We start from the raw sequence: 23,024 nt of genomic DNA on the forward strand, positions 1-23,024 counted from the left end.
TATTTTCTTCAGGAATGCTATGCAGACTGTTGTAAGAAGTGCTCCCTTTCTAACGGAGCTCACTGTAGTGATGGACCCTGCTGTAATACATCATGTCTTGTGAGTGCTGCTGCAGTATATCTATTGTTCTTTTCAGTTGTCCATGGAAGTCATGTGCAGCCTGTTATAGTTCAAAGTGTGGTTTATGTAGAATAAAAAGGAACATCTTATGTAGATATAATCTTAGTTCTGATTTATATTCTTCATTTTCTAGTTTTTCCCACGAGGCTATGACTGCCGATATGCAGTGAATGAATGTGATATTGCAGAGTTCTGCACTGGAGATTCTGGCCAGGTATGTATGCAGCAGCTTTCCCTGCTTACACTACTGCTGTTTGTTTGCACTCATTTTTGTATCAATTTAAATCCAGATTAACAAACTGCACACTTGTATTCCCAAAATAACTGTGGGGGGTTATTTTTTAATCCTAACAAAATTTTTATAAGAATAAACTATCATAAACTCAAAAAAATACAATCTAAGTGGACTCAGAATATGACTCCTGTAGGCTTGTTTTTTAAAACTTGTGGGGTTTTGTGTAGCTGTAGAGTATTTGTGCTCCTTTTACTATTTGCCTATAGTGTAAGTACTAAAAATATACTGCAAATGTGAATGGATTCAAAGGTAGTAACAGTAAGATTTTATGACATAAAAATTTAAATTATTTAAAATATAACCATAGAAAATTACAACTGAGTATAGAATCATAGAATCATTTAGGTTGGAGAAGACCCTTAAGATCAATGTGTCCAACCATTAATGTAACACTACCAAGTCCACCACTAAACCATGTCCTTAAGTGCCACATCTACATGTCTTAAATACTTCCAGGCATGGTGACTCCACTTCTTCCCTGGGCAGCCTGTTCCAGTACTTGGCAGCCCTTTCAGTGAAGAAATTTTTCCTAATATCCAATCTAAACCACCCCTGGCACAACTTGAGGCCATTTCTTCTTGTCCTATCACTTGTTACTTGGGAGAAGAGGCTGACACCCACCTCACTGCAACCTCCTTCCAGGTGGTTTTAGAGAGCAATAAGGTCTCCCCTGAGCCTCCTTTTCTCCAGGCTAAACAACCCCAGCTCCCTCAGCTGCTCCTAAGACTTATATACAATATTTGGATTTTTAAGAGTGTGCACATGTATGATAATTTTAAAAGCTGTGGATCTTACGCATTTCTCTTGAAAACATTTGGCTAATAGTCAAAAGTATAGGAATAAACAGCAACCAAAGGTTGTTTTAACTCAAGTTCTTTTAACTAGTCAACATTCTGTACGTCTTTGATTTTCACAACTTTGATGCTTAGGTGATGCATGCTCCTTTTCAGTACTGAGTATTTAGCTTCAAGGTTATTAACTGCTGCAGTCATCTACTGCATCAGGTTCTTAGCTTTGAAGAAATAAGATTCAGGATAGATCACATGTCTCTCTGGGCATTGACTGTAATTACAGGTGCCAATAAATTAACAGTAACCTCTTTTTATATTATCATCTGAGACATCCACACTTACACATAAGTAGCTGTTGCTAAGATTTTATTGTAAATCTTTTATTCTGTAGATGGAGCATTCTTAATGGGAGGGAGGAGGGCTTTCTTAAGTTAGAAAGGCTGTCCTCGAAGTTTTAGCTAATATGGTACATTGCAGCAGCATACCCTTTCCAAATCTTCACAGGTCCGTTTTTGATGAGGAAAAGCTTTAAGAATGGTCTGCTTCTAGCTTTAGTAATCTGAGGCTTCTGAACCAAATGACTTGTTCATTCCCCAAAAGTTTCCAATGCCAGGAGAACATGACAATTAACATAATGAAAACCCCACAGCTCTGTAACCAATAGACTGGTAGGCTACGACTAGATGCTCACTTACTTTCTTAGTGGAACTGAAGTGAATGCCGTGGCAGTGTTGCAAATATGGCCCCAGTATTAGCTACCCAATATCCCGTTACTGAACACATTTGTTCTGATTTTCATTTTACTTCACCTCCTTAATTTCTACTTCAAATATGCAGAAACTTAGAATTAAACCTTATATTTCATGGCTCAGCAATGTTAATTTTTTCATTTGTATTTGTAGCTATAAATATTCCTGCACTAATGATGTTATCTACCCCCTTTATATGTTGTGCAATTGTCTTTTAAAACCAGAAAAACTCCAGATGTGATCCTTTGATGTATTATTACAGTACACATGATCGAAAAAAAAAAAAAATCTTAATTTTTTCCAGTGTCCACCAAATCTTCATAAGCAAGATGGGTATGCCTGTGATTCCAATCAGGTACACAATTTTCTAAAATCCTTACACATCAGCAAATAGAAATCAACCAAACACAAGTTGGTGTGGTTTGTTTTTGTTTTTTTTTTTTCTTTCTTTTTAATCTTGTCTTCCATATTTCTTCATAAATTTTGTCTTTCAGACATCAATGTTGCTTGTGCTTTACGCACTCTATGAATAGTAAAAAGTTCTACTTTGAATAAACTCTGCTTAGTATATTTACATTTTACATGTAGATCTTTTATTACACTTCATGTTAGTAAGTTCTTTACAACTGTGTGAATGAGAAGTATGCAGAAGTTGCTGAAATGTCAGTACATATTAGACACCAACTGACTTTGAGGATCTGGGCTAAAACATGTACTCCATCTACCCAAATTCATGAACACTATTATACATCCCGATATGTACATGAAGAATCAAAATGAGACGTTTGGGGAGGGAAAGGAAATTAAATAGTGTTCAGTTCTCACTGCTAACATGTTGTGTTTTGTTTAGGGTCGTTGCTATAATGGTGAATGCAAGACAAGAGATAATCAGTGCAAATATATCTGGGGATCTAGTAGGTTGATTTTAACTACCTTAAACTTATTTTATTTCTGGTTCATTCCTGCCTTTGTTTTGTATTTTTAATATTTTTGTTTTTTGTTCTTGCCACTGTAAGTTAAAGTGTTCTGCTCAGTAGAGTAGATTGCCGTGAAGACCTGTGGCTTGATTGCCAAGTGAAATTTCGAGTTTGGGAGTGATGACAGATTGTTCTGATGTGCTGTGGTTGCAGACATAGGTAGGGCAGCAAATGCTGGACTCTGGTGGAATTAGGTGAGAAAATATACAAAATATTGGCAACTTTTAGTTCCAGTTACCGGGGGGAGAAAATGGGTTTGAGGAATTTTTTTTTTTTTTAATAGTTCAAACCAGATGGTTTTGTGTTTTCAAATAACAGTTGTCAATCTCATTATCCCAGCAGTGGTTCACGCCAAAGTTTCTCCAGCTTGCCTCTCTTTGCTATACCATCCTACAACTCAGGAAAATTAGTACATTGGTGTCAATTGAAATATACATAGTGTGAACTTAAGCCCAGAGGTGTTGAATAAAATAGAATTGCAGTTGCAATGGATTTTGCTTGCAGCTGAGGGGATAAGTGCTCTGTGTAATGACTTGGAGACAGTTCAGCAGAGCAGAACTATCAGGATGTCTTGTATTCGAGCACTTAATGTTTTCTTGTGCATTTTGTCTAATCATAACTGCCACTGCTGACACTGCCTATTTGAGGCAGAAGAATCATTCCATTCTAGGGAAGATGGAAGAGGAGGGATACAATTTTACCATTTATTGTTTGTCTTGTACAATACAAAAGATGCTATATAAGTGTAACATGGGATGGAGACAATATTTTCTTTGCCTTCTGGTGCTTTTTTGAGCTTTATGTTGCCACCTCACATTTATTAGGAATATTAAAGGCAATAAATGTTTTTGTTAACTAATTTCTTTGTATCTTGCACACATTTTAAAATATTTGCTTTGTCTTCTGTACAAGTGATTTTACTGAAACTACTCTGCCTTATTTACCTTTAATATTTTATTTTCCTCTGTATTGTTATGCTTTTCTTAATTGATTTTTAGGAAAAAGAAATGGGCTTATTAGTAAATAATTGTGGTTTTAAACCTATTAGTTCAAATTTCTACTCCTAAAAAGCAATAGAAATTGCACTCTGACTGTTCAACCTTGTTTCCTCTGTGAACTCTTAAAAAATAAAATAAAATTGAGTTGATGTTGGAACATATGCTTATGGTATATGCCATGTATAAAAATCTTTGATGTCCTGAAATACAGATTAGGAATAATTTTGCAGTGCAAACAACTAGATTAAATCTATGTGCAACTGTTACAAAATGAACAAAATCAGATCACAGATTAATTCAAATGCATAAGACAATACAGAAACTGTGGAGATTGCTTTTTGTTAAAAGTTCAGAGCAAATTTTGAACATTGAGCATTATTTTCGAAAAGCCTCTGTAGGTATTGCAGTTTAGTCTGCTAGGTTCCTAGTGTAGTCACTGAAAAATACTTATCTGTATACATACACGTTTAGTTTTCTGTTTTCTATTAAAAAAATTCAGGTAACTACTGCAATAAATTATTCAGGCTTTCAAAGCTGTCATGTTGCCAGTGGAAAATACATTCCTTTTTCCTTTCTTCATCAACAGAGTCTTCGGGATCTGATAAATTTTGTTATGAAAAGCTTAATACAGAAGGCACAAAAAAAGGAAACTGTGGAAAGGATGGAGACCGATGGATTCAGTGTAGCAAGCAGTAAGTTCAGTTTGATAGAGATTATTGGTATTTTATAGATTAATACTGGTCTACATTTTCATGAATGTTTCAGCAGTTTGTGTTGCATTTTTTAAAATCTTCTTTCATTGACAAAGTTTGCAGCTTGTAAAAGTTCCATAGCTCATTCTGACAAATCCATAGGTGACTCAGCAAAACACCTATAAAGAATTCCAGATTTTTAGAATAATGTACTGTGACTTTAATTCTTTCAGAGGAGCTGGGGGACAGGGCAGCAAAAAGTCACAAATTCATAATATACAAACACCTCAGACTTGGTAGGAATAAGCTGGGCTGCAAATAGACACACTATTTTTGCTTGCTCTGGGATTGATACCAGTTCATGCTACTTCAAGTTTGTTCCAACCTTTATTTTGATCAGAGTACCATTAGACATTTGGATGCTATAGAGAAAATGACAGATTCATTTGTATGTGATCATTAGTAGATGAATATTTGATTAAATTTATTTTTCAAGTTAACGATCATTAGTGGGTAGACTTAAATTTCTCCTAATTTGCTTTCTGTTTGGTAATTTTTAAGTATGCATGTAAAAATTTCAGTCTTGGAAGGGTGTTTTCCTTCTTTGAGTATCTGATGTTTGTCGTGGCATTTTGGTTTTGTTTTTGTTTTTATTACATGAGTCACTTTTCAGATAGGATCATAAGTAAAGAAGTTGTTTAATGGATTTTTTTTTTTTTTTTTTTTTTTACATTTAGATGAGAATAGTGGTGTTCCGGTATCTATATTAAAAACCTAATTTATATAAAAGTTTTTCTTGGTCAGTAGAGAGATGCAGAAAAATGGTCTAGCTGAAGGGCCATTTACATTTTTCACAATTTTAACAAATACAATTTCCAGCATTCATCTAGTTGCTTCTATGACTTAGGATGATTAGAGTAAGAGATGGAAGTTTGAAGCTGATATCCGTCTATTGAAGATTGCACATATAAAATAACATCAAAAAAGCAGATTCTTTACCAAAATTCAGGTGCACACACTGCATTCTAACGATTGTTATTATGGTTCTGTGGTCCTGCAAAGGAAATAAAATACAATTTTAAAAAATTAAGATTCACGTTAACATACTGTGTCCAAGCTGCTAGAGGGAGGGAAATGTAATTTAGACTGATATGACAAAGCTTTGTACAATTTAGCTCCTCTTAATTGTACTGTATTGTATTTAGAGCGTAGGTAAATTTTTTTGTTGATGTGAACATTCAGTGGTGCATTAAAATGAATGATTACTTGTTTCTGCCTCTTGTCATTTATATCAAAGCATATTTTATTTCCAGATATGTACTCTGAAAGTCTATCATACGGCTTACAGTAACATGTTACTTAATGTGATCAGCAGCATTATTGCCAGCCTTTCTTTTTTCTAAGGTTGCTTAATATTATTCCAGTAACTTTTTGATTTATGTTTTCATTTTACAGTGATGTTTTCTGTGGCTTTTTGCTCTGTACTAATCTTACTAGAGTTCCACGAGTCGGTCAAGTTCAAGGAGAAATTATCCCAAATTCTTTCTATCATCAAGGACGAATAGTGGACTGCAGGTAAAAGATAATTGGCAGTCTTCCAACGTGATTTTGCTTTGTCAAATTTAAATGAATTAAGATAAACATAAAATTGTATGATTTTTAGGTAATTAAGATCTTACAGCAAAATCATTATTCTGAGTGGCATTTCTTCTGATTAAAAAAAAAAAAAGGCTAATATTCCACATTGAAAGAGGGCAAAATGTGGGTTATGCTCCTGATTACTCTGTTCTCTCCAGTAGCAGAATTTCAGTCAGATTTTAATGCTCAGCATTATATTGGGAGGGGGGAATGGAAGTCTGTAATTGCCAAAGACCCATATATTAAACATAATCTTGTTGAGTATTACATTCTCAGAGAAATAGCTTTAGGGAACTGAAGGCTGAGCGGGAGGAAGCTGAAGAGTTGTGGCAAGATAAGATGTTAAGGTACAGGTAGGTTAAGGTCAAAGGGCAGGTAAATGGGTTTTAGTCTACTATGCATAGTTAGGTTCTGAGTGAACAATGATTCTTAACTCTTCTATTATTCCACTAGTATTTCTCTTTAAATGTCATCACATGGGAGGTTAGTTTTTAAACTTTTTTTCTAGCAATAGTATTTCACAGCATTTGGAAATAAAAAAAGAAAAAAGCATGGCCCATCAAGGAATGTTAAAAAAAAACCAAAGCCAAACATGTCCGTTGTGAGTATTTAAGCCATTATCTAGGTTTCTTTTTAATCTGACAACTGGAACACCTTGTCAGTGCTGTGGACAGACAGACAAACTATATAATTTTGTTCAATTTGACTGTATGTTTGAATGAGAGGAAGGTATGAGGCTTTTGTATGTACACCAACATGTTTAATATTTTCAAAAGATTCCAGTTCATAATACTAATAGTCTCTTAAAACTTATTTCTTCTAGTGGTGCTCATGTTCTTTTAGATGATGATACAGATTTAGGTTATGTGGAGGATGGAGCTCCGTGTGGACCTCAAATGATGTGTCTGGACAAAAAGTGCCTGCCAATTCAGTCCTTGAACATAAGCAGCTGTCCCATTGGTTCTAATGGAAAAGTCTGTTCTGGCCACGGGGTGAGTCTGTACTGGGAGTTAGCAGCTAAGCTTTTCTCCAGCTCTCTCTGCTAGATCTGATCTTAATGTACCCTTTGGAGTTCTCTACCTGGACCTGTTCATTAGACCTGTTGATCTGAAAACAGTAATGTTAGATTGAGGGGAAGACTGACATTCTGTGAAGCAGAGATAAAATTTTAGAAAGCAAAGTTGTCAAAATAGTTCTGCTATTATATCCAAACTGTTGTTTTCATTACTAGCAAGAGCAAGCTTTGACATCAGTTACTGTAAAGACTTCTGTAATGTACTACCCATATTTCAAGTTACTTTTTATATAAAAACTATGGCAAAACCAATGAAAATATTACTATTTTTTCCACATGGGGGGAAGCTGTAAATGAGATTTTGTAAAGCACGACTAGGTCTTGAACCTTTTAAACACAAATGCTTGTATTCCTTTGGGGACACCCAGGCTCAAGGTCTAGGTAGTTGGTTAATGATGATCTAACTAGTCCAGATAGGGATTATTTTGGATGAGAGTTTCTGTTAATTTTTACATCCTATTCAGGTGTGTAGTATAGGTGATGATGGAACCACTGGGAACACTTCTGCTTTTCCTAGCATCCGAGTGTATTTAGAGGGTTAAAGGAAATTTACTACAATTTATAGATGGATAAGTTTTATACTCTAAATTAGATACCGATACCTAATTGCATGTTAAATGAACTTTATAAAATGTAGTTAAAAACCATCTGCTGTAATTTGTTTTCTTTTCCAGGTTTGCAGTAATGAGGCCACTTGCATTTGTAATTTCTCCTGGGCTGGGACAGACTGCAGTATTGATGATCCTATCAGGGATACTGGTAGCAAAAAGGATGAAGGGCCAAAGGGTTTGTGTGATTTCAGTTTTGATGTTCTTTCAAGAATTTATGACATTTTTCTGTTGATATATGGTAGCAGAATTAGCATATAGAAAGAGAATAATATTGTGCAGTCCTACTTAGAACCAGATAGTAAAATTCTGCTTCATGTAGATGAAGTAGGTCTTTCTGCTTTGAGAACTGATGAAACTTTTATTTTTCTAACCTAAATTTAGGGAAGATTTCAACAGGTAATGGTAGGTACTTTGTTTTTTCCTTCATCCCTTATTCTTGATTTTTTGCAATCACTTTTTATGTGATTGGAATCTGATTAACTGTAGCTCTTATTATTGATATGATAAATGAGTATTTATGTTTTACTAGAGATTTCCAATTCCCTTAGTTGTTCTCAGCTAATTCAGAGAGCTGTGGCATAAAAAAAGGAAAAGTGGAATGTTCCTGTGGAAAAAGCTTTGATTCTTTGAAATCAGATTTCAATGGGAGGAGAAAGAAATAAATTAAGGTTTTAAGGACTTATATTATTCTTACAACTATTATTGCTTACTCATGTATTTAATAGGTATTCCAACTGCATATGAAGTATAAATACAAAGAGGAGCTATTGAGGAAATAATTCATCAAAAAAGTTTTTCAAAGAGGAAGAAAAGCACTTGAGATTCTCTCTGACTTCTCTGCCAAAGAATGCCTTTGGATTGTGCTGTGCAATTTTTTATGTCTGTCTTGTCATCAGGACATTGCCCAACATCAGACTATATTTATCCAGTGTTATGCATTTACAGATAAAGTTCCCAGTAAACAACTGAGAAACCCAGACAAAAGTTTTTCTGCTATGTCCCCAGTTGCAGGTTCTTCTGTCCCTTATGCAAGGCTCATGAAAAAATGATAGTTGTTTAAAAATGTCCTTAAAGCTCAGGCTCTAATTGATTACTCATTAAAATATCCAAGGTTTCAAGGAAGGACAGGATTTTGGTATGTCCCTCTGGAATGGCTCTACTTCTATCTTGCGTGCCTTATTATTTTGCCCCTTAGCAGAATGGTTCCAGCAGACGTTTACCAAGAACTGTTGAAGAGATCATCTTAAAACAAGTTACCACTGTGGAGGAGGCTCTCTAGAAAAGTCCAGATATGATTAGGGAATCTGTGCAGGTGCTTCCTGGACTCCTAACCCCACCACTGTTCATTCTAGAGCTGCCTGGTTTGCACCCACCCTGCCTTACAAAGCCACTTGTCCTTCCATTTCCTATCTTTCTAACTGTGGAGCACTGCTTACAGAGTCTTAAAAAAAAAAAGCAGAGGAGAGCACTATAGAGCTGATTACTTCTCTTTGTGTGTGGATGAGGAGTGTAGTGTTTACAGTTGTGACACTGAGGGTACATGAATTTTATATTGCTTATTTCCAAATCCTGTAGGTAAGAAATAATTCCCTCCTCTGTAAAAACGTCTATAGAAAAGGCAACAGAGAAGGTATACTTATCTTGGTTAGATTTTTGTAACTCTAATTAATTTATCAAATTCAGAATGGAAATACCTTTATGAAAATGAATACATCAGTGCTGAAATATTCAGGGAAACAGTCTTAAATGAATAGTATCTGCATGGATTTTTGCCAGTAGGTATGAACGTAAAGTTTAGACTGCATTTTTCAATGTAGTCATATACAAAAAGGCAGATTATGGTTTTGTACAAGGTGGCTCAGTTATTTCAAAAGATGGATTATATATATTGTTATAGTAGTTTATTGATGGTGAAGCACCTAGAAATGAATTTAGCAGCCTGAACACTGACATCTACTGTAATCTCTTTTGGTGTGCTAAGGAATCCCTTTGTGGGAAGATGTCAGAAGAGTACAGAAGTAGATTTCTGTATTGTAAAGATCCAACATACTAAAGTAGTTTCCATTAAGTTTTTTCCCACTTATTACCAGTACTGCCCATTTCATGTCCTAGTTAACAAGGCTGAGACACAAACCACAATACTTTTCCTTAGCCCTAAATTTGAGTTTTGTTAAATTTCAGAAACGGAACACTCGGGATGTGAAAATTCACCTAATAGATTTAAGATTTTTTTACACTGTAAACCCAAGCATTTTTTCTTACTACAGTTAGAGCATGTTTAGCTAGGAAGTATTGCTATGTATTTATATATTATTATGATAATTGACAGTTGACTGCTATTCCTGCTGTATTTCTCAGACCTTTCCATCACCCATCAGTTGCTTTTGGTTCCATACTGTGTTTCAGGATTGAAATAATTAGTGGTCCTTAATTTTGTTGGTATTAATACATGAGTCTTGAATTACTCTAAACTCGGCAACCTGCTGTATCCTGTACCAGCAGACCTACACAGCAGACCAGCACTTTTGGGAAGACAGTTATTGGCTACTACAGAAATTGTGAATTACTTTGGACGGTTGGCTAGTGGTTTTGAAATTGGCAGCTCTAAATATGCACACAAGATTCTTCCATTGCAATTTCATTTGCAGAATTAGGCCCTTGTTTGACTAGTGGAATAATGTTTGTTTGTTTTTATAATATAAAACTTATGTCTCAAGTGTGTGTGTGTGTGTGTTTGTGCATATTTATGAAACAGGAAAAAATTATGAGACCATTTTTCAAAGCAGACTTTATGAGCATGAAGACTATAAAGTTTTTGTCCCTTGGAAATGTTGCCATTAGACAGGGAATTCAGTTGCTTGTTTGCGGTCTATTATGACTCAGTGAATATATCTAGCTTTTACTCTTTAAGATAGGAAATGTGTAGATATTTTTTCTCAAAAGAGTTCCCTTAGAAATAAAAAATAAGGCCTCGGTGTCTTAAGACAGACTGTTTGAACATATGGAAATTCCATGGTGTTACCCAAAGCACATTTCTAGGGTAGGTTTTTCCTTTTAAAAGGTGTCTTTAGGTCATGCAGATGAATAGAATCCTATTGATAAATGCAGTAACAAAGGAAAATATTGCTAACTAGTAAAGGAATTAAATAAAAAGTTGGGTTTTTTTCTTTTCCTGCAATGGAACTGTTTCCAAACAAACAGTTTTCATTTGCTTAGTTATATTACGGATACAGTAAGTTTCTGGTGATCAAAAGAAAGTTTTCTTATTGGTGATTTATTTACATTTTTGGCTGTTTTAAATAAGCAGTAGGTTGTTCTCATTTTAAGTAAATAATAGAACCACAAGCTAAAAGGAATAGTCTTACATTTACAGGGAAACTTCTCATGGAAATATCTGTAAGCATTCAAAGAAAACCAAATATAGCTCATTTCAGAATTTTTAAAGCTACAGTATTTGGTAAATAAAGGATTTTTAGGAGATTTTAATTTGGATTATAGCATAAAATATTCCTTTGAGGAATTATTTCATGTTTTCATTTCAGACATATATGTGATCGTTTCGTTAAAAAATCTTCCCTTTTCCCTCCACACAGTGAGCATGGCCACTAACAGGCTAATAGGTGCAGTGGCAGGGACCATTCTGGCCTTGGGGGTGATTTTTGGAGGCACAGGGTGGGGAATAGAGTAAGCATTTTTCTTAGTTTGAGTTTTATGTTTGGTGCCTAGTGTGTGAGGTAACCGTATGCACCCGAGCCCTCTGTGTATTACCCCGTTAGCTTCGTCATGTGGTGACTGTATTTGTCATGTGATTTGACTGTGTCTGTGTCCTGTGGTTTGCTCATGCAGTGTTGAACCTTCTCCTGTCTGGGATAATGTGGGGCATAAAAGAATAAGTTTGTAAATTATTACATTGTCACAGTAAAATTAAATGTCTAAATGTTTCCATGACACCAAATTATAATAATAATGGGGAAAAAAATTGAAGTTTGTGATTATCATGCAAAATAGAGACTCAGTAACTATTTCATAAAATCAGAAAATTGTTTGTTACAATCTATGGGGCTTTAAGTCTAATAATAGGCCACATGATCTAGCTAGCAAGATGAAAGCTCATGACAAGAGTTTTACATAGACAGCTAGTTTCACAGGAAGGATTCTGAATGTTCTGTTGCTAGGATTCTATTACCTCAAGGCAGTAGAATGCTGAAGTATACAGTTCATATATAAAGAATATGTATGAGCAATTTTTATTATCTTGTCATAGTTTTAGGAAACTGTAATCTTAAGTGTTACCCCACTACCTCAATTTTAACAGTGACTATGATTTATATATGTGTGTATATATACACATATAAAAATGCCCATCTAAGAACTCTCTTCATTCTACGTTCACTGTGCAAACTATAGACTAAATTGCTGTTACTCTGCTCTTCTGAGATTTCCAACCTCACTGTGTTTCTAATTTTATATATTACCTCTGTTGGGTGACAGTGCCATCTCTCTGAAGGGGCAACCATAACAAGACACTTTGTGATTTCTAATCAGGCTGTGTGGAAAAGCATTCAGGTACAGTTCTAATGAAGGCTGCGTAGGCGGTCTTCTGGTAGGCAGTACTTTGCATGTTTGAGTTTGCAGCCCTATATACAACCTTTTTAGCTTTTGGTGAACTAGACTGTTCCATGAAACGCCTGTTAGTTTCTCAGAAAAGTAGGCACCTTTGCACTCACAGCGGGTAACTGATAGAAAAACAAATAGAAGGAAGAGAGTAATAGATCAGCTGCTTGAGAAGGGTCACGTCTGTGTTTTATTGGTGGCTTTTACAACTGCTTGCTAAAAACTGAAGACTCTAAGGATTGTAGAGGTTTGGAACCCAGATTCTGGAGCAGAATATTTATTTACCTATAGGTTGAGGACCATTTGCCTTTTGCTCACAATTCTGCCTTGTACCCTTCTGTTTTTATTTTCCTGTACCTGCTGTCTCAATCCACTCAGCTCTGACCAGCATCCCTGACCATTTGTTCTTGTTCCTGTATCCTTCTGCTCTAATTCCAGCTTTTCTTTATCTGCCCTCTCCTCTCACCACTCGCTACCTGACTCATTCTTTTTTTTGTTTCTATCCACTCTTCTTTCCTGGATCCCATCACTGTTTTCTCAGTCGCCTGATCCCTTCAGATAAAAATGCACATTCAAGGCAAGCCACTGCTACTTTTTGTTGCTTGGTTTAAAGAAAGCACAGGGGGAACACAAATACCCTCTCTGTTCCTAATGCCCTTCAGGCCCTGGTGGCTGTTACCATCATGGCTGCAGGGGAGGTTGTGTTCACCACAACCTGATGCCAGGTCCTGCTCTTCTTCTTTGCCATTTTGCTTACAAATGTCAAACGTTTCTTCAAAGTACTGATATACCTTTAGTGTCTTAGTGCTGTATGAATTTGTTTTGGTAATCATGGGGGACAAAACGGCAGTCATTTGTTTTCCAGATTTCATCCTGAAGTGTGGCTACTTAGCTTTGATAACTTCAACTAGAGGATTTCACTGGCAGTGACAGGCAAGAAAAGAAAATATCAAACCACCCCAGTGTGCTGTTACCTGCAGGACAATCTGCAGTAAACTTGCCTCTTCTTCAACTAGCAGTTTCAAAGCAGTACAAATTAATTCTTGTAGAATCTCTCTGATGTTGATGAAGGTCTATTTAGGGAATAGTCCGAAGTCCACTGAAATTAAAGGTGTGTTGTGTTTTAAAACCTTCAGTAGGATTTGGATCAGGTTCCTAAAAGATGACTAGAGATGATACACTGATAGTGCCAAAGCAGATAGCGCCTTGCAGGAGTGGGGGGTGTGCCAGGTGGTTACGGTGCAGTTAGTTGCAGGAGCTCCCTCCTGATAAATCTGTGTCTGCAGGTTATAGCAGTAGTGTGGCAGAAAGAACAAATACACCAGAAGTGTTGCATCTTGTGATAGTCTGGATGGCAAATGACCCCACGGTATGCTGGCAGCTAAAACCTTCCTCTTACTTTCTGTTTGCATGTATTTATGTCAAGCATCTGAGTCCAGGGACTAGAGAAGCTCATTTAACTGCAACATACTGATTTATACTTTTCTTCATAAACGTCACTAACTAAAATTAGCTGATGCAAAATGAGCTTCATGCTGGCAACAAAATTCTTATTTATTAATAATACAATTTCCTTAATAGTTCTTAATAAAACATAAGGCATACATCTTTAAAGAAAGGTATAATATGTAAAAGTAGTCCCATTGTAAGTCCTGTTATATGTACAGTCCGTTAGGGTCTTAAAACAGTTTTACTGATAATCCTCTTGAATCTCTGTATTGCAAACCAGGCATTCATTAATTGGAGGACTCTGGTCTGGTAAATAAATGGTTGCTGTTTAGTAATCAGAAGTATTCTACCAGCTTTGTATATTGAAGTCAGAAATGCGATTATAGTCTTGTTGATTATCAATGAAATTTTACCTTGAATGTAGCCTTTTCAGTTTATTTACTTGGAAAAATAACTGCTGCTTTGCATTCATAGGAACTGCTACTCCCAGCCTACTGTGAAACAGTTTTAGAATTATTCCAGAGGAATGGACATGCCTTTAGCCACAGCCATTTATCCTTTACTCTGCCCTTAGGCGCCCTCTAGCAGATAGCCTAATTCTCACAGGCATTTGATTTTTCAGGGCAGGGGGAGGGCGAGGGCGAGTGTTGTGTTAAAAATGAGCATCACTTCTTTAGTCAGTGACACTTTACAGAATTGGTTCAGATCTGAAAAGTTTTTATCAGGACCTATTTGTTATTTAACATAATTTTAGTAACTTTTCTATTACCTAAACCTAATTGTTTTGTGTATTATTCTCTTCCGTTTAAATTTTGATTGAATTCTTCCATGTTTATAGTAAGTAAAACCAGTATTGATTTCCTGTATTGAAAGAACAAACTGTTGTTTGTTGTATGGATGTGCACTATGAAACAGATTTTAACTTTCTTTTCCCAAAAACATTTAACAACCAGGGAACATTGTAAGAGGGAGGGATGTAGAAGATGGGCCATTTGGTACTTCCTTATCTAAGTTATGACTATGTTGTTATCAGTTAATCATGGTACCTCTTTTGTGGGAAGACAGCATTCTAAGGCTAGAAAGAAATCAGCTTTAGAATTTTTCAGAGCTTCTCCTACTTATTGCAGATAAACTAGTTGCTGTGGTTTCAGTCTTCTGTTGTGTGCAATTGTTTGAAAAAATCCAGAGGAAGCCATAGATCTGAGCTCCTTTAGGCTGCTGTTGAAAGCAAGCCTTTATTGGGAATATAATGCCTCTGGAATGGCATTCATGTACCATCCACCATGCTCACTCCTGTTGATTTGAGCCAGGTGTGACTTTAAAGGTAAGTCCAAATACAGTATGTTCTTCCCAATTGTGAAAAATTACCTTTTAATTATTGTTGTCAAATTTGTGCACTTGCTCATATCTGTAAAGCTCACTATATTTCTTTTTTTCAGTCCTTTATTCATATTCCTGAATACTCTTTGTGTAGGAATTGCAGGAAGCAATTTTAAAAACTCTGTTTTCTTTTAGCTAATCTGATCTCCAGAAGCAGCGATATGGGAAAAATGTAATAGATGCAATGAAGTTAGGTCACTCCAGTGAGTTTTAAAACTTAGGGCACGTACTTACTGTAGTGTCTGGGACTGGGCAGAAGGTCTTGTGGTACCGACCTAACAGATTAAAGCTTTCAGTTGTTGCAGCTGCACTTGCTCTTTCCTTTGCTGGTCTCTGGCTGCTCCTTTTTCTTCCTTATTAGCTGTCTGATGGTTTTCCAAACTCAGTTTCAGAACATTTAAAACAGGAACATTTCAGTTGCTGTGTAGAAGTGGGGGTTTGGTGAGACTGGGATAGGAGTTAAGAACTGGTTTTGAAGGCTATTCCTGAATATGTGAACGTTTAAACAAAACATGTGCAATATGCTGCAAAAGAACAGTTGGGTTGGTCTCATTTTGCTGTGAGCTTGGATACAATTAGCTTTGCATCAAAGACTGCTCAATAGGAAATTTTTGTACAGAGCAATTAAGATGTTGTACAAGCCTATTGCCAGTCTTCCTCCACCCTGCGTAAATAGAGCATTTAAGGGTCAATTATCGGTCTCTTATTTAGGTGTTCTCTTGCCCTCTTCAGAAAATTGCACAAACTTATTTTGTGCTGCTTCTTTTTGTTGCTCTTTTTTTTTTTTTTTCCTGCTCCACCCCTCTCCACTTTGTTGTTAAGTAGTTTATTGAGGATGATGAAGAGATGCTTTGATGTTCAGAAAGCTCAGTGGGAATACAGCTTTTATTTCAGCTTTTGTTCCTTTTGTCAAACAATTGTTTGTAAATTTAGCATTGATGTAACTGTAGGAAGTCTGGACTCCAATTAGCAAGTGGTGCTAGATGCTCTCAGCTCAAATCAAAATATCTACCACCTTTCAGGATCTCCATGAAAAAAGTTAGGCTTTTTGATCTTTTTTTTTCTCATTTGCTGCAGTCATACAACAACATTCATACTTTTAAGTTAAGGAATTATTCATAAATATCTTAGTGTCCTCATCTGACAGTTCATCCACTACATAATGGAGTAAATCACAATGAAATTTACTGTCTAATACTAGATTTTTATCTATGGTAGAAGTCAGCATAGCACAATGCAGAGACCAACAGCTTTGTTCATTCTTACTGTTAAAGAAAAGTAAGTTGGGCTTGCTGATAATTGTCTGGAGACTTCACCTTGTGGGTGCTGTCTGTATTCCCTGAATTGTTTGACTACCCTTCAGTTGCTTCACTTAATGTGAATATAGTGGTTGGTTCTTAATGTCTGTCTTACCATAATCCTTTATCACAGGTCCTAGTGCCACCAATCTTATAATAGGCTCCATCGCTGGTGCCATCCTGGTAGCAGCTATTGTCCTTGGGGGGACAGGATGGGGCTTTAAGTAAGCAATGCCGCATGTCTTCTCTTCAGTGGCTATGGCATTTCTATTTCTTGCTTACATCACTAAATTTTGAGTTCCTGCTACAAGATTCCTAAATTAACTCCCCCCTGCCCTGCCAAACTACAACAAACTGCTTTAAAGAGAATTATGCTTACACTGAACAAGGGGAAGAAATGGATTTGAAACTAGCAGATGTCATCAGGGTGCAAAGTTGAACAATAAAAGGATTACTGTAACTTTCACTAGTTCAGCCTAACACTGAGGGAGCAAGCTCTTTTTTTTGCCTCCAGTTAGTAGCATTGTTCTCAGAAGTTGACTACAGTGGTTAAAAACCCCAAAAGACACATGTCTTGAGTGCTTATTTTCAATGCAGTAGTAGTTTCAAACAGATACATTTGTTTATAATTAAAACCTTCATGTGTAAATGGTATGTGGTAACAGTAGCTGAGTAGTTTTCAGTAACAATGGTGTTAGCTCTGGTACTTCCAAATCAGCAGTGCCAACTTTTGTGGTTACTGATTTTTTTTTTCTTTTTTAAATTATCAATTCACAATTTTTTTAAAAATTCAGGTTTAGAGAGAGCATTTTGAAATCTTGAACTGTCTCCCTAAAGATAAAAACATTTCTCACCTGATTCTAGTTCAATCCGGTTTGTAACTATGAGGAGTAACATAATATTCATTCTGCTTGTGACTGTTAAAGCAAAGAGAGTCTCGTACAAAGGGATTTAATTCTTGCCTTTTTTTGTCTGCCTACATGTATGATCCATATTTGGTAAAAAGGATCTAAATTTAGAATCAATGTTTATAACCTTGCAAATCATGGAAGTATTAAGCAGAAGAACAAGTAATTTCTCATGGTATTCAAGTTTCTATTTCTTTTCAATAACAAGAATCAAGACTGAGCTGTGATACAACCATAAGCCATAATTCCTCAATCAGTTTTTTAATAATAATAATTTATATGGCCTATATTCATATAATTTGGTATTTATGCATTTTTGATTTCTAATGTAGATTCTTCAAATCTTTGTGTATTTTAGAATATGCAGTGACAGACATGGATTTGAATGTGGTGTTAACACAGGAAGGCATTGGGATTCTTTTGATTTGATTGACTGAAAGATTTCTTCTGTGTAAAGGCCTAGTCTGGGAATAATGCTTTTTTACAGACTCTCTGCAATACTTGGACATATTCTATAGCATTAACTGATACAAGTATATTTACATTTTTTTTCTACCGTATCCTACTAGATGCAGAATTATAGGTTAAAAGACAGCTGCCTCCTAAGTAAAGCATATGAACAATACATAAAAATTTCAGTTAGTTGCAGAACTGAGTTGGTTTTTTAACCTGTGCTTCACTGCAGTTAGCTTTTTAAATAAATAAGCCAAATTTTCTGCAAGGCTTGAGTTAACGTTTTTGATTTATTGAAGACAACAATGCGCACACATTTAAAATTACAATATTAGAAGCACTGATATTGCAAGTTCCCATAGGAATTAACCAAGCTAGATTTTGTTAGGAAAAATAAATGTCAGATTATACTTTTGGACCAGTTTTGTGCTGTCAAGAGACATACGCTCGTTACTTAGCAATTCTTATACTTTCCAGACATGGAGTGCTCATCCCTAAATAATGCATTTGTATTGCAGAAGGGTAATATGTTGAAAACATAGTACAAGTCATTAAAACATAAAAACTTAAGACGTTTCTTCCTCTGAAACTTTTTAAGCTGCCTTGTGCTGTAACAACCTTTGCTCTTTTGCAGCAGTGCTGCAGCCCCTGCAAGCAGCTGTGCGAGCAGGCCGGCTGCTGCCTGGGGATACCTACGCTCCAGAACATGCATGAGCAGACATCTTTGGAAAATCCCTCCCTGTCTGAAATAATACCATATTTAATCGATTGTTTGTTTATTCTTTGTGTTCCACATCTCAAACTACTCTGACAGGCGTTCAGCTTTGCATCCTGGTGTCATTCGTTTGCCCAAATGTAGAAGTTTGCTTATCCCTATAGAGGAATGTATTGGAAATGTCTCTTGAAGCTGAATGATACAAATGTTTATTCTGTAGCAGAACCTCAAATACACTGGCCTGGCCTAGCTCACAGCTTGAAGTGCATGTTTCTTCTGGGGGTCAGAGGGGAACTGAAAAGGCTTTTCAGACTGTATACAGAAGAGGGCTAGCACATGTTAGACCCTCAGATACTTTGTTTCAGATATATCTGGAGGGACAGATGAGGATAATAAAGAGGATTTTGACTTTTCCTTTTTAAGCAAGTGCTATGTGTCGTCTCTGCAAATGTGAGAGAAGGTAGCTAATGCTTTACAAACTGGGAGATGTGATTTCTGTTTCACAGGTTATCAGATGTTCATATGAACATACGGTACTGTGGTGTCAAGTCCATATCAAACGTAAGCTGCAACTAAGCAAACTTTGTTCATGAACTGAGGTGTGGGGGGCTGGGTTGGAGGGGGAGTAAAAGAAGGCTTGATGCAAGTTTAGAGTAAAAAAAAAAAACAAACCCTGCCAGTTCAAGAGTGAATGCTAGGTTAATTTTTCTAATCCAGTTAATGTGTGGATAGAATAGAAAAGAAAAAAAAAGTTAACTGGCACTGTTAGGGGGCATAGAAGCCCATTACATATTTCAGGTGGCTTAAAGGCTGTGGGTGGGAACTTTAAGAAGTAGATTTTACTTCAGCTGAGCCTTGCATAATACTTCTAAAGCTGTTGGTGTTTAGACTGCAGTAAGGGAGTCCCACATATTTCTACCTGGACTCTGCTGGGTAATGCACAGAAGTATGGCATTAATGAAATGTGAAGTTTGTTTCCATGTAGAAGTCTGTGCAAGATTTCAACATGCAGTGTGTAATACAGGACTGATACAGGAAGGACATGTCTACCATCAGAGTAGTAGTTCTGTGCTGTGGCTGCACAATCTCAAGGGCCTTCACTCACTTTTTTTTCCCTAGCATATATTCCCTTACTTTTGCAAAGCTACTGCAGTAAAATAAGCCAGTTAAATGCTTTTGTTCCTGACTTTAAGAGTATTAAAGCAATTTTTGGTAATAAAGCAACACTGCTAAGAGGCAGTGCTGGTAATTGATGCGGAGATGCACATGAAAAGCTGCTTCTCATTATGTCAGAATGCAAAAAAAGTGGCTGACAGAGAAGAGTTGATTGTAGGCACAATTCTATTTCCAGCACTGGTTTCATAGCTGAAGAGCTGCAGGGTCTTCTGTCCCTTTAATAGAAGATTAGTGGATGAACCAGAGGCTTACTCAGATATAACAGATGCCAAGCTTTACCTGGTCTGTGAAGGTGCATTTAGACCCCAAAAGTTCCTGCAAGACAAGGCAGTGGAATGCTAATGGTGACTTTGTGAGGAAGGAGGTTTTGGTCCCTTACTGGCATTTCCATGAGGCACATATTGTGGACCAAAATAGTCCTCACTACACAAGCATCAGCATTAGAATCAAGAGTGAGATATTTTATCACTTTTTTCCAAGCTACTAGAATAAGTGGCAGGTCAACATCTTATTTTAAGGTGCTGAATTTTAGTCCCTCATTTTGTTAACTTGAATCAGTTTTGTAGCAAGAGGTCATGTATTCAAGCTTTTCAGTATTTGAACCATGCTTTAGGAATGCGTGTGCAAACATTAGCCATGTGAAGTGGTTAGAGCACTGGCTTGGGATAAATCTTCAAATACTTCAGTAAAGCTTTGTATTTATTTGATCAAAGGCACAGATTTGCAAGGAATGTACTGTGTAACCACATTCCTAATTAATTGCAAAAAAAATTGCAGAGGATTGCTGCAAGGTATATTTCTTATATACATCCAGCCTTTTTTGAAACCAGTTTTTCTTTTCTGAAATATTTTTTGTTTGTGAAGATGACCATGTTAGAGAGGCAGTGATGTGCTGTAGCACGGTGTGCTGCTTTTGATTCAAAATCATCTATAGTTTTGTTCTTGTTAGAGACACTTTTTTCTGGTTGGATTACAGACTGAAAGGCTGACCCTCATTATTTAAAGGGGCAATAAAACATTAAATGCAAAAAAGAAGTTAATGTTCTAAGATTTTCTACATAAAACTACAAAGAACTAGGAAACAGCATCATTCTCATAATAGAGGACTCTCTTGCCCCCTGCCTTACTGGATGTCCTGGGTTGAGTGAGTGGTGGAGTTTTTTTGGGTACATGAGCATATCTGAAGGGATGTACTTGTACTGCTATAATACACAGCTACAGAGAAGTGCAAATCTACTTTCCTTTAGTGTAATTTTATTGGGAAAGTGAAAGACTTGTTCTGTTTGCCAATTAGTAAGACTACCATCTTCATTTTAGTATTAAAACTGGTTGGTAATTTGGGATGAAATTGTTAAAGCAGCAGGTCAGGGAATCAGACTAGAATTCCAATTCCCGCAGGGCAGCGCCAGACTGCCCAGCCCTGGGGAGGGCTGCGGTGGCAGCACAGAGGCGGCAGGCTCGAGGGGATGCTTCGCACATGTGTGCTGTGTTCCCTTATTGACACTGTACCTGATGTTCTGCATTTCAGAGACTATTTCAGGTTAAATGCTCTTTTAGTTCTTCACATATTTCTCTCTCATACAACACTGTTAGCAGAATATCCCAAGTGAAGAAAGGCAGTGGTTTGGTTAGCATCTTATTCCTTGAAGTGTGTATTTCTGCTGGGTAAAACTAGGAAATGAGTAAATACATGGTTTGGACAGATCACAATGCATGGTGAGGGCACAGCAGACTTTGGCTGTTGTCCCCTGGCATGGCTGCTGGCTGAGCTGTCGTACAACCCAATGGAATACTACACTGCTGGAGGTCAGGTTAGAAAGATTTTATAGGACAAATGCCAAAACTGTGTTTCGTTAGAAGAGTTGTACTGGGAAGCCAGCATAGTGTCTGTCCTCTGTACCTTGTTCTAAGACCGAGGAAGTCTATTTCTTTAATTAAAATAAGCTCAGGTAACAGAATATAGTTCAGTCTGTTTTAATGACTTACACTCCTCAAGCCAACTGGAATATGGTACTTTCCCTAGAGTAAGACAAATCGCATCATCTGGATTTTTTACATGCCTTGATGATTTGTTTTAAGGGGACTGACTAATTAGTTGCTCATCAGTAGTGTTTGAACTCAAGTATGCTCTACAGTATTTAAAGGGGGGGGAAGTAGAGGGGGAAGAGAAGCAGACGTGTCCTTTCCCCATTGAAACTGTCAGGACAAGCAGACAAAAAGCAGCTTTTAACTCACATTTAACCAAGTTACAGTATAGTCATACTTCATATTATGCAGTTCTGCAAGTTGGTCTGAAAAAAATAATTTGTTCATCTCAGATTTACCTATAGTACAGAAGAGGATGGGTTGAGATATTGACCTAATGTCGGCCTAATTCAAAAGGAGCATTAGTACAGTACTCCTAGAGGGGAAGTGATTGAAAGATGAATACAGTGATCTTTCAGAAACCAGCAATTAAGCATACACCTTGCAAAAATGTAGGCACTGGTACCCAAGGGAAAAAACAAACCAAACCAAAGGATGCCCAAGAACTACCAGTCTCTGGAGGTCTTCTCAGAAAGAAGTTGCTTTTGCATACATCCATTAGTCTCTTAAACCACCAGGCAAACTGTGTATAGTATATTTGTAAATATTGTAGCAATGGTAATAGTTAGCAGAGTTGCAGAAAGTAGGAAATATTGGGGTTGGTATGTAGCCTTAGGGAATTTTTGAATTCCTGTTCTGTATTTTTTGCATGTTGGTTTGGTGGCGGTAGTGGTGCATATGCCCAATGTTAAAACTAAATGCATGAGCCCCTTGCTTGATGCCCCACATAAAGCCAGATACCAGGGAGGTTGCACCCAACTTTTGATGTTGCTTCCTAATGTCTTGCTGTTTGACCTAGGATATCAGTATCGCAGGAGACTGGATATCACTGACCACCTTGCTATCCACTGTTAACGTTAAATTCTAATCCCATGATTTACAAATCCATCCAGTCTCCTTCGAATGCAATGTCTTTGCTATGTTTTGCACCTTTCCAAAGATTGACAGCAGTTAAGGTCAATAGTGTGGTAAGAGCTCACAGAGGCACTCACTTCTTTGT

The 23,024-nt window shown here is 36.7% G+C and overlaps 2 protein-coding genes across 11 annotated transcripts in view; one reads left to right on the forward strand and one right to left on the reverse strand.

The window, feature by feature from the left end:
* The window catches only part of ADAM23 (ADAM metallopeptidase domain 23), a 75,653-nt gene that overhangs the window by 48,892 nt on the left and 3,737 nt on the right, over nucleotides 1-23,024 (forward strand). For 4 of the 10 annotated variants that reach the window (XM_033010970.2, XM_042808498.1, XM_042808499.1 and 1 more), the window contains exons 17-26: nucleotides 13-99; nucleotides 254-334; nucleotides 2,260-2,310; nucleotides 2,806-2,869; nucleotides 4,517-4,622; nucleotides 6,078-6,197; nucleotides 7,084-7,252; nucleotides 8,010-8,121; nucleotides 16,821-16,911; nucleotides 19,270-19,324. In XM_033010970.2, the coding sequence (XP_032866861.2) occupies nucleotides 13-99; nucleotides 254-334; nucleotides 2,260-2,310; nucleotides 2,806-2,869; nucleotides 4,517-4,622; nucleotides 6,078-6,197; nucleotides 7,084-7,252; nucleotides 8,010-8,121; nucleotides 16,821-16,911; nucleotides 19,270-19,324 (936 nt within the window). Of the gene's footprint in view, nucleotides 1-12; nucleotides 100-253; nucleotides 335-2,259; nucleotides 2,311-2,805; nucleotides 2,870-4,516; nucleotides 4,623-6,077; nucleotides 6,198-7,083; nucleotides 7,253-8,009; nucleotides 8,122-11,539; nucleotides 11,635-16,820; nucleotides 16,916-19,269; nucleotides 19,325-23,024 lie in introns of those variants that run through there. The other 6 variants (XM_033010972.2, XM_033010971.2, XM_033010975.2 and 3 more) reach the window with 6 other exon arrangements.
* Nucleotides 5,525-23,024, reverse strand: part of DYTN (dystrotelin) — a 66,536-nt gene continuing 49,036 nt past the window's right edge. Inside the window, exon 16 of the mRNA XM_033010978.2 lies at nucleotides 5,525-5,676. The gene's annotated coding sequence lies outside the window, so the exon portion shown is untranslated. The remainder of the gene's footprint in view (nucleotides 5,677-23,024) is intronic.

The sequence above is a fragment of the Tyto alba genome, unplaced genomic scaffold, assembly GCF_018691265.1.
Source record: "Tyto alba isolate M040663 unplaced genomic scaffold, T.alba_DEE_v4.0 Super-Scaffold_7, whole genome shotgun sequence".
NCBI classification, from domain to species: Eukaryota; Metazoa; Chordata; class Aves; order Strigiformes; family Tytonidae; genus Tyto; species Tyto alba.